Raw genomic sequence first — 12,464 nt, 5'->3', positions numbered from 1 at the left:
AGAATAAAAGGAAAAAATAATCTGTCTCTGTTAACTCATCACCTGTCCCACCAACTCTTTCAACACTCCCCAAAACATTCTATTTGTAACCAAAGAGTTTGGGGAAAGGGTAGCCTTCCCTCCATCTCTAATGTTTCTGAGTAGAGCCAGAAGTCTCAATGTCTTACAAAAATGACCTTGAATCATAAAGTTTACCCCAAGCCAGGACCTCCTTTAAATCTAAAACTTCAGAGTCATGTGTCTGGCAGAAAACATAGGAAACTCTAAATGAATGTTTTTGAGATGGACTGAGGTTGTTCTGGGTCCTCTACAGTTTAACAGTTACCGTCTGTCTCTAGACTTCTTTGACACTAAATATACAAATATATGTTCATAAATATAAGGACTTAGAACCCCAACTCCATCACTGGACTTAGTTTAATAGACGCTTCCAGGATGGCCTACACTTCTCTACATAAGTGCAGCAGCAAAACACTCACTGGGGAAGTAAGACGTCTCTCACAAGAGCCAGAAGATTGCCTTCAGAATCAATGTTTACTTCCTCCTCGCCATTCCCATCCTCCTGGTTCACAAGTAGAGATGTGGTTTCTGACAGCAACCGCAAGCTGAAGAGTCTCCACTCCACTTGGAAGAGGGGAAAAATGTCAAGAATGTGACTACACTGAGAAAAAATTAAAACAGATTATGCAACTGAGAAGATTCTACTAATGTGGTCTCACTTACCATTTTGACTTTGAACCAAGGAGACCAAGGGTGGCAGGATATAATCAACAACCTAAAAGAAAGACTTGGTTGAGAACTTTCTATTAACACAAAACCAATCTAAAGCACTATCTAAGAGAGAGGAAAATAACAGCTAAATTTATCCTAGACTTAAAACCCTTCATGATATTTAATAAACCAATAAGCTCATTTAACTTTGAAAAAGTGCTCAGGTCAAAATGACACTATGAAAATCAAAACAGTAATTTCTCAAAACCTTCAATGCTTATGAAAGGAACTTTTAGTGTATAATACAAAATCTGGATGGCAAAGGTTGGTATTAAACCACCAAATTATATGCATAAACTGTTGATCATTACTTAAGTTTAAGCTAAACAATGATCAAAATGTTGGTGAAAGAGAGAAACACTAATTCATGACTTATCAAATACATCAAAGGACTATGACAAGTTTATTATGGTTATTTTTGGAAATAGGCTCAAGAGATGTAAATACACTATATAAAGCACCCTATGAATTCCCATTTACAGTAGACACAGGACACTCAAATATGGTTTGAAACTTAACACAAAAGCTTAAAAATATTTTTTTCCTTCAAAATATCAATGAAGAAATGACAAATCATTACTGCAATCTAATCCTAAAACCTAATTTCTCATTTGATCGACTGCTTTTGCTGTGCACTTGTCCTATCCACACTGGCAGGCAGGAGGAACTATGCTATACACAGGCACACAACACCTTGGTCCAAACCAATGTTCTGATGCCCTGCACAGGTGATGACTCTCCACACATGCTTGGTGGCCCATGAGTCTGTAATATTGTATCTGGATATTTATAGGGACCCTAAGAACCAGGGATATTTTATTCACCCTCTACCACTAAGTAACGGAAATCACTCAAAGCACAGATGTCATGCTCCACCTAAGGTATTTGGGGAACTCCAAACTTCCAGTTCAAAAAGCAGAAACTTGCAAAGAAAAGAAATATATCCTACTATTGGTATCTATCAAAATGATCAACACCTATGTGGAAGGTTTAATAATATATATTGAGAGAGGAGTGGAACTAAAATAAGTGGTAGACATATCTATCTCAAGGTCTGAAGAACAATTATGATCAAAAAAGCAAGACTGTCAGACAAAAAAAAAAGAATATATAAAAAGTAACAGTTTCCTGTTTACCTACAGCAACCAAAATAACTGGAAAAATATACCATTTACAAAAATAGAATTCTAAGGTACTGTTTCAGTTTAGATATGAGGTGTCCCACAAAAGCTCATGTGTGAGATGGTACTAGAGGTGAAATGATTGGGTAATGAGAGCCTTAACCTAATCAGTGGATTAACCCACTGATGGGTATTAACTAGATGGCTGGAGGAGGTAGATCACTGGTGGCATTCCTTTGGGGTACATATTTTGTTCCTGGAGATCAGAGCTCTCTCTGCTTCCTTTTGCCATGTCCTGAACTGCTTTCTTCTTCCATACCTTCCTACCATGATGTTCTGCCTCATTTTGGACCTAGATCTATGAAGTTGACCATCTATGGACTGAGACCTTTGAAGCCATAAGCCCTCAAACATTTCCTCCTTCAAAATTATTATTGTCAGGACTTATTGGTCATAGCCATGAAAAAACTGACTAAAACAGTACCTATGATATAACCTTCATAGAAAGACACACAAACACATACAAAAAATTAACATTGGCAGGTACTATATATAGACACTAGTGGATTTCTGGCTTCCAGTCTGATGTAAAGAGCTTGGAAACCATCATAACTATCCTTACAATGAGGAAAGAAGGGGGAGGGAAGATGACCAAACTGAAAATTAACAACTTTTTTTTAGATACATCAGAGAACTAAAGTCATGGGGCAAACTATCATCCCTAAACCTGGAGGGGCAGGCAAATAGGGAAAAATCAAAGCTTGCAGGGGCAGAAAACACACTGGGGAGTCTGACCTCTAAAGCTCCACCAAGTTGTCAGGGTAAAGACCAGGTAAGAATCTCCTGAAGCTTCTGGAAGGCGACAGAGGAATTTGAAATGTGCTCAGGGAACTTTTTTCTCCTTAACAAAGACCCAGACTCAAGGGACCTCTTTTGCCACAGCCAAGCCTTCTGTTTTTGATAGAATTTAACTGACCTGGCCTTTCTGCCTTTTCTACAGGGTAGGAAAAGCAGAGAAATCCTTGTGAAAGCCAAAACCCAGGAACACATGCTCACCAAAAGAGTGACACCTAGTCCAACAAATTAAAGAACACTTCCCTTAACCCAGTATCTTACCAGGCTCCTATAGTAAAACAGCATTATAACTGAGAAAAGCTCCAAGACAGAGACTTCATTTAAAGACGACTTCCTTAGAAAAACCCAAAGACAAGAGGAAAACAAAATCAAGGACACTACAGGAAATGTTGGCCTCTGAAACCTACAGCTATCAGACAATAAACACAGACGGGCTCAGCCTTTGATAACCATAAAATTGCACACAAAAGGCCCATTTTCATCAGTTCATTTTGTCCAATACCTGATGTTGGGATGAAATATTCAGTGTTGAAAGTAAAATAAAAACAACCTAGAATCTCATACCAAGGGTAATTATCATACAAACAAAAGGTGAAGAATGTTTTTGTCAGTAGAGCTGCCTTATAAAAAAATGTTCAAAGTTGTTCTTCACAGAGAAGGGAAATAGGGCAGAAACTTATATCTACATAAAGAGGACTATTAAATAAGTAAATTAATGAAGGTCGATTTCCTGCAAATTATTCTATAATTCCAGTGCATCAAAAGTCAAAATCCCAACAAGGCTTTTTAGGAACTCCTCATATTGATTCTATAATATATATGGAAAGTGAAAGGTCAAAAATAACAGAAAGCATGGGGCAAGCTGATTAATCATATCAAATTTCTGAGTTTATTATGATGGAAATAAAGTGGTACAAGCATAGGTCTAGACAAAGAAATTCCTGAAATAAAAAAGCAAGTCTAGAAACAGACACACATGGTGTTTTGGATTTTTGCTGCCATGACTTAAAAACCAGACAAGAACAATTAGAGGAGGACAAGTTTATTTTGGAGCTTACGGTTTCAAAGCTCTCAGTCCACAGAAGGCTGGCTCCACTCCTCTGGGCTTGGGTGAGGCAGAACATCATGGCAGAAGTGTGTGGTGGAAGAAAAGAGGTTCACACATAATGATCAGGAAGCAGAGAGAGCTTTTCTCAACAAGAGCAAAATATAAACACCCAAAGACATATCCCCAAGGACCCATCTCCACCAGCCACACCCTACCCGTCTACAGCTGTCACTCAGTTAAGCACTGATTAGGTTAAAGATCTCATGACCCAGTCATTTCACCTCTAAACCTTCTTGCATTTTCTCACACATAAGCTTTTGAGGGACACCTCACACAGCAATTTATAAGTGGCTAAGACAGTACTACCAATAGCAGGGGTCAGGGTATTACTTGAGAGCATAAGTACAATGAACCATGTACTTTATTTTTTAAAAATCAGAGAACTTTTTAAAAAAAATTTACAGAGAGCTTAAAGAGCTAATGGCAAAAAGAAAAACTTTCATAGGAAAATATGGAATAAAATTTGTGATATTAGAATAAGAAAGGGATTTTTTAATTGATACCTAAAAAGGACAAACTAAAAGGTGAATATTATCTTAGTTTTTTTTTTGTTTCTGTAACAAAATACTTGAAGTTGAGTAATGTATAAAGACAAAAGGTTTTTTTGGCTCAGTTTTGGCCCAATCAGCTCAGTCTATGTTGAGTGCCTCATGGCGGATGGCATCATAATGGCAGAAATAGGAGCAAGAAGTCAGAATGATTCAAGAACCAGGCTTTCTCTTTTTATAACAACTCACTCTCTTGGAAATTAATTGGGGTCCTGAAAGAACTACATTAATCTCTTCCAAGGGCAGCACCCCTAATGACCTAACCATATTCTACTAGTTCCCACCTTTCGACATCATTACTCTGAAAACTCTGAGAATCAAGTTTCTAGCACATTCATCTTGGGTTTCACACTCAAACCACATCCAAACCACAGTATTATCATCCCTTGGCATTCAAAGTAGACTAGTTCCAGGAACCCTTACAGATACCCAAATCTAATGATGCTCAAGTCCCTTACATAAAAATGATATAGTATTTGTGTATAAAACCTCTGTGCATCCTTCCATATACTTTTTGATCATCTCTAGATTTATAATAACTAATACAATGTAAATTCTAACTAACCTGTTAACACTGTACTGTTTAATGAATAATGACAAGAATAAAGTCTGCATATGTTCAGTAAAGATGCCCTTTTTCCCTAATATTTTCAATCCATGGTTAGTTGAATCCATAGATGCAGAATTTACAGATATGAATGGCTAACAGTATTAATAAATCTAAAGAGTGAATACATGTAACCTCGAATACAAACCAAATGTAAACTTCTGTGTCATTCTCCACATTTTAAAAAAGGAAGTCTAATTATGGCATCATTTAACTTTTCAACTAACAGTTTTTCTTTGAATAACTCAAGACAATTAAAATGGTACCCACCCCATGTGATATAAATTTAATCCTTACAAGTGAGAATAATCCTTTAGGAATAACAAATAGAAGATGATAATGTGGGAATTAAATGCTTTTTCAATATATAAGTGAACAGAAAAAGTTTAGAAGATCAACTAGCTCCTATCTGTTGAGTAATGACAGCCAATTACTTTATAAAAAGAAGGCTACCCAGTAAGAAATAAATTGAAAAAGTAAAATTACATAAGAATGCATATTTAGCAAGCTGAGCTAAAGAACATAAAAACTAAAAAAAAACTAATCAATATTTTTCATATTCCATTCAATAACTACATAGATCAAAATAATAAATAGTTTTCAAGAAAAGATTATGGTTTTTAAGACTAATAAGAAGATGATCATGTGTCTTTTTGGCAAAATGTGCACTTAAAAAGATTCTAGAAAAAAAAAAACCCATGAACATAAAAATTTAAATGTTAGTTACTTCAGGGATTTGGGATGTAGACAAAGAAACATTTGGTTCCTGGACTAGTTTCAAGCAAAATAAATAAATTCAATAAATATAAGAAAATATACCAACATATGACCATATAAATCTCAAGGGTTATTTTCTCAACTCTCAAGAAAATATAGATGGGAAATATGTACAACTAACTTTTATATTTTTTTAGTTGTAGATGGGTCCAATACATTTATTTATTATTATGTGGTGCTGAGGATCGAACCCAGTGCCTCACACATGCTAGGCAAGCATTCTACCACTGAGCTACAACACTAGCCCCACTAATATATCTTAAAATTTATGCCAATATGAACTCTATGTAGGGTCACATTAGTTAGAGTGCATGCATGCGCAAGCATGTACACAACACACAGAGAATTATTCAGATGAGCAAATAGGATGGAGGTAAGGGGATTCTATCACCTCCACTATTGAAATTTAATAGCTACAGTTTTAACAGAAATGATGAATATATAAGCAAAACAAATCTTTAAAATTTTTTCTTGAGGCCACTTTTTAGACCACTGCTGTAACTCTATTCATATAAATTTACCCTTCAGCATGAATAAAATAGAAAAAGTATTGAAATCTATAAAAGTGCCTGCTCTATAGGGTGCCAATTTGCTTTTGTGTCCTAGTTATCAACTGAAGTCCCACTGAATTCTGCGGTTTAAATAAAATTCTCAGCCCTTAATGCTGTAAGCAATCTAATGTCTTCCCCAAGTTTCCTGGGAACTTGCCAAGGCTTATTTTACTTTCCCATGGCTCACTGCCAACTCTGTTTCCACCTCACTTACTTTTATATTTGTTTTTCACCTTAACCTGCTCTTTCCTTTTGAGAGTCTGGATATACAAAGTTACAATGACCCACTGTCATGGAGAGCAACAGAATCTGGCCCCCATCCTCTGAGGAACCAGAGGGAAGTCAAACCACAAGCTCTGCAGTCATTAGTCTGCTTCACTATGCTTTGTGTCCACTTCTCTTCCAAGTTAGGGCTCAACGGAGAAAGCCAATACACTGCCCTAACCAATCACGTAAGATGGCCCAGGTCTACTTAGACCACCTCTAGACTCTCCATGCCAATGGCCCCCAGTCAGTTTTCCCTTTTTTCACTGTTTAACCTGCCCACTTCTTTACTTCCTTTGGGTGCAAAAACATGGCTGATTCCCATGCTAAAGCAAGCTCTAAATAAATAGCATTTCCATTTGGCTGGTTATTGGATTCCACCCACCTCTGTAGATATAAAACAGTTTCTTTTTAAGGATTAAGTGCAAACATTTCACAAGGTCTTGCTATGTATTAGAATTTGCTAAGAGCTTGCAGTAAAAGAGAGATTATGACAGCAACACCAGCAATTTAAAGTTGAATATTAACTATCCTTATTATTAATCATCTTAAATTACCTGCAAAAAATTTACCTTTTCCACCAACCTTTCTCTACCAGCTCTGGGTCTGTGCCCCACTGCCTGACATGTTGGCTTCTAGGATCCCTCTTTGTTCTTGCCTCCTGTTCTCTTTTATTTCCCCCACCAATGAATAGCTGTTCATTTCCTAACAAGACAAATTTTAGGAACTTTATACCTGTCTTCTCAGCCACTCCCTAATCCCACCTACAAAAGAAACTGAAACACAGTTCAGACACATCTAGGCCTAATAGCTATAAAAAGGCCAGGCAGGTGTTTCACAGTAGCCGCTTTCTCTGCCTTCCACCAGACCATCGTCCTGGGAAGGAGCACCTGTTGGCCCCTTAGGATCCAAGTCGACATCTTCTCCCAGGGGGGTCACTCTCTCCTAAACATACTTTTAAACAGTAGGTATTCATTTTCTTCCTTCAATAACCACTGATTTTTACCTAAAACTGTGACTAAGTTCCCTTAGGTTCTGGGAAATATCAAGTCTGATATCATATCAACACAATGAATGAATATTACACTTAAACTGATTAATCATGTTGCAGATGTTTGTTTTAAAAAATAATGAGTGATTCATGGTGGACATCAACTAGTATTTTAAAAAGTCACATTAAAATAGTATTCCTTAAGTAAAAAAAAAAATGCAATACAGCATAATAAGTAATGGAAAACCTCCCTCACAAAAAAAGACAAAACCCTAAAAACTCTCTGCCAAGTCACTTCTGAGTGACAGTGAGGAAACCATGATGAAAATCTGACACAAGATGTGGCAGAGAGCATGCCCTAGACCTTCAAATTGGCATACCTTTGCCTGTTGGTAACAGGTCTCCTTATCAAAAAGGAGGGACTGAGCACACTTTGGCTGAGTTAGAAAATTTTTTTCATCAATGTTTTGCCCTTCCAAATTATTCCACAGAATTCATTAAAAACATATGCCATTAACCACTGAAATTCTAATTAGAGTCCACTGCACCAATGACTTCTAACAAAATTCCATCGTCACTGTTTTAGCTGCAGGGATAATACACCTTTATAAAGAGTAACCTAAGGAATTTTAATATTTAATGTTAGTGTTAGCAATTTCTTAAAAACATTCGGCAATGCCAAAGTTAATTTGAGGACATGCCCTAAAATCAAAATATTATTGAATTCTTTTTAAAGATAGAAATTACTGAGACTAGGAAATTTTTATTTCTTTGCTCAAAAACTAGAATCTTCATTTAAATAAGAAAGTGCACACAAAATAGTTACTGTTAAAATGATCCTCAATGGCATGTCCCAAATGAGATGAATGTCTGATTTAGGGACACTGTAGATGGCTCTGGAACACAACCTAGAAAACAACAAACTAATGTGGATTATGCAAACACTTATAGCACTAAATCTCATTTTCTTTCCTTCAACAAGCTATTAATACACAAGATGATTCTTTGTTTATAATTTAACATTTTCCATTTTATGAAATGTCAAAGAGCTTTAAGCTATAAAAAACCATGCAACCCTATTCAAACTACCTTCTCTTAAAGAAAAATGCAACAATCCCATAACTTACCAAAAAATGTACCTCTAAAAGGTAATGATTTACAATGAAAGTATGTTTTACATTATTATTTTTATAAACAAGTTTATTTTACGTTGATTTTATTGGAGAAAGTAAATTGCTTGCAAAGTTTTCTAAGTAGTCAACTAAATTCTTATTCTACATTTGAAAATGACTCATCACTGCTTCCATTTCAGGACACCCTAATCACCTGGAACACCTGATCGCACCATCATTAGCACGGCCACCTCAACTGTCAGCCTCTTCTCAGCAGAGGCTGCCTCAGATACACAGGATGAGGTACCACAGACTTAACATCTACCTCTACTTCTAGAAGAGGCCGCTCAGCAAAGCAATCTCAAGACAAGCATCGAAGAAAACCAGACAAACATTGGTTAACCAATCTTCTTTATAATATTAAATAGCTAGTAGATGGCAAGAATCCCCAAGACCATAATAGGTTAACAAAAATTCAAAACAGTGATTACTGGCAAGACTTTGAAAAAAAGGGCATGCTCACGTGTTGCTGGTGGGAAAGTATAATCAGTAAACTACAATGTAAGGGGTGCTGGCAGTATCTAACAAAAGTACATATGCATTTACCTTTTTATTTGGATGCAAAATTTTTTTCAAGGAATTAACCATCAAGATATACCTCCAACAATAGGAAACTGCATATGAACAAGGTTATTTATTGTTTTTAATTGCAAAATACTAGAAACTACCTAAAGTTCTACACAGACCAGCTGAATAGCCTATGGTATGAATACAAACTGAGTGCTATACTGCTCTAATAAAGAGAAAGATAAATATGAACGGATAAGAAATAACATTCAACATTATTATATGAAAAAGCATAACATAGAAGACAATATGTGTTACCAACTCTATAAGGAAAAAAAATGGAAGAACATATGCATTCACTTTACAAAAAGAAACACTGGAAGATAAGCCAGAAAACCAACAAAGGTGGTGACTCACAAGGGTAGGGAGGACATGACAGAGCATCAGTTGAGTGCAAAGGCTCTATATATACCCAAGGGAAGGGCATGATGTTCCTCTGAATATATCTTTGATAGTTTTGATTTTCAAACCTTGTCAATGTTCTACAGGTTTTAAAACATTAAAATCAACAAGGGAGAAAGTGCATTTAAAATTGAAAGCATTAATAGCATTTTATACACACATATATTTCTTAGCTCCATTTCTTGGAAAAGTCTAGAAGCTAAGACATTCCAAGAAACAGACCAGAGCACACTTAGTGTCCCGATCTTAGTCTGTAATGTTCTTTCCCACTAAAGGAAACCAGAGCTCCTCAGAGAAATGATTAATTCTAAGGCCAGGACAGTATAACAAATTGAGGCCACAGTATCTTATTGTGCCAGAAAGTAAGGAAATGCTAAAGAAAAAAAAAAAAAAAGGCAGTGTCACAAGGACACAGAAGCCAATTCAAATGGACTTACACTGATCAAATCTTGTGAATTTCAGCACCAAAATAATTTAAACAATAATGAAGCCACTGATAAATACAGGAAAGAGTGGTAGACAAAATGTTGCCCCCTCCAAAAGAGACCCACATCCAAATCCCCAGAACATTTTGATTTGTTACTTTACATGGCAACTGGGACTTTGCAGATTTAAGTTAAGGATCTTAAGAGGGAGATTATCTTAGATTATCCTTATTAGAATCCTTGTAAGAAGGTCTAGAAAAGTCAGAATCAGAGAGGATTTAACACTGAAAGCAGAAGTAAAGACAGAGATGTGAAGATGCTACTCTGCTGGCTTGAAGATGGAAGAAGTCAAGAACCAAAGAATACAGGTGGCCTCTAGAAGCTGGAAAGGGAATGAAATGGATTCTTGCCTTAAAATATCAAGAACATAGCTATACTGACAATTTGATTTTAGCCCCAAAGATACATTTCAGGCTCTGACCTCCAGACCTGTAAGATAATAAATTTGGGTGGTTTAAAGTCACTAAATTTGTGGTAATTTGTCATAGCAACAATAGGAAACTAATACTGACATGAGTTCATACCAATGAAAGATAGTGAAGATGTGTATTCATACTAAATAACTTTGCAAAAGAAAAAAAATTAAATATACATGTGAATATATAGCTCACATTCACCAAGTTCTAAATAACCCTTTTCATATTTATGAAAACTTTTAAATTCAAATATAAGATACCAACATGCAGTTACTCTTCACAATATGAACACACTGAAGTAAGTAGCACCCAGATGAAGAAACAGGGTATCACAAACCCTTTTGTAGCCTCTTCCAGTCACTGCCTGAACAGTGACCACTGGAGGGTAACCACTATACTGACCTGTAACAAATTTTTGGCTGTTTTTAAACTTTGTACAATTTTAGTTCCATATTAAGTTGGTGAGATTTATACATATTGGTAAGAGTAACTATAGAATCATTCGTTTTTTCTTCTGTATAGTATTCCAGCTTACAACTGTCCCATAACATATTTCTTTATAGACTGGTGATAGGCACTTTGATAGTTTCCAATTTTGGAGCTGAACATTCCTGCATACATATTTTGGTGAAGCGAAGTTCACATTTGTTAAATGCATATTTAGAAGTGAAACTACTGAATTAATAAGTCATAGTATATACGCATGATCAGCTTCTTCCAAACAGTTTTCCAAGCTGATTGTACCAATTTATACACTGACTAGCAGTTTCTGAGAGTTACGTTTTTTCTACATCCCCATCAATACTATGAACTCAAATAATCAGCTTAAATGACTCAATATTAACTTCCACCCTTTAGTTTAAAAAAATTAATGCTATATAATAAGGTTTAGCTTGGTTTTTAATGTCAAATAGAACTGCATCTTAGGCAAATTATATCATTAGACTTTTCCAATAAAGAAACCTTTATTTCTTTGCTATTTAACGTTTTTTGAAAGCACTGTGAGTGGAAACAAATTCTATGTACAAATAAAATTCCTATAGTTTACTGACTACTCTGTAGGCCAGACTAGTGACTCCAACTCTGAGACACTAAATGGTCTAGAAATTCAGAAAAATCTCAGTTAAAACACTTATGCTCAGGAAGAGTTAAATGCATTCAGCCACTTCCATATAATACAGTATTGATCAGGAACCTTGAAGACAGTGTGTGCTCAAATTTCAAACAATGTTAGGCTCCTTGGGGTGTGGATCTTCATATATTCAAGTCATGCTCAAAAAGAGATAATTAGAAGGTGTCCCATGAGTTATGGCATTAAAAAATATTTTTTATGAGGCTGTAAATTGTAATGATACCTTTTTATCATACTAGAGGTTGCAGTTTCAATAATTAGTATGCTTGCATTTCATGAGTAGAAAATAAACTAATTAAATTTCTATTTAAATGCAATTCAGATATTTATAAACACTGGATCTTAACAAATTAGCCATGAGGTTACTGTTCATTAAGCAAAGGAATCAATAGCAACATCTCAGCAAATAATGTCTCAATCGTAGACTTAAAATTCATTGCTGTGAAAATCACCATGTCAAACTGGGTTTCTAGGTATGATGGGTGTGGTTACTTGGATTAACACTCACTGCAGACAATGAAGAGTGCCAAATAAAATATAAAAAACCAAACTCCTAAAAATAGTTAAGGTGTCAAAAACAGTGGGGGAATTTTCAGGCCAATTTCTGGACAAAAGCTTAAGCAGAGCCTAGCCAGATGGTGCCAGGAGGTAGTTGCCAACACTACCAACACAGGGCTGCCGTGGGGTCAGTGGGGCC

The 12,464-nt window shown here is 35.8% G+C and overlaps 1 protein-coding gene across 2 annotated transcripts in view; it reads right to left on the bottom strand.

Annotated features, from left to right (window-relative positions):
- Ulk4 (unc-51 like kinase 4) overlaps positions 1–12,464 on the bottom strand; it is a 496,824-nt gene that overhangs the window by 306,602 nt on the left and 177,758 nt on the right. For both annotated transcript variants that reach the window (XM_040290054.2, XM_013361299.4), the window contains 2 exons: positions 724–775; positions 480–624 (listed from right to left, as the gene is read on the bottom strand). In XM_040290054.2, coding sequence (XP_040145988.2) covers positions 480–624; positions 724–775 — 197 coding nt within the window. The remainder of the gene's footprint in view (positions 1–479; positions 625–723; positions 776–12,464) is intronic.

Source organism: Ictidomys tridecemlineatus, chromosome 2 (assembly GCF_052094955.1).
Source record: "Ictidomys tridecemlineatus isolate mIctTri1 chromosome 2, mIctTri1.hap1, whole genome shotgun sequence".
Classification (NCBI taxonomy): Eukaryota; Metazoa; Chordata; class Mammalia; order Rodentia; family Sciuridae; genus Ictidomys; species Ictidomys tridecemlineatus.
The sequence above is the reverse complement of the archived record's forward strand: the minus strand, read 5'-3'. Positions and strand labels throughout refer to the sequence as shown.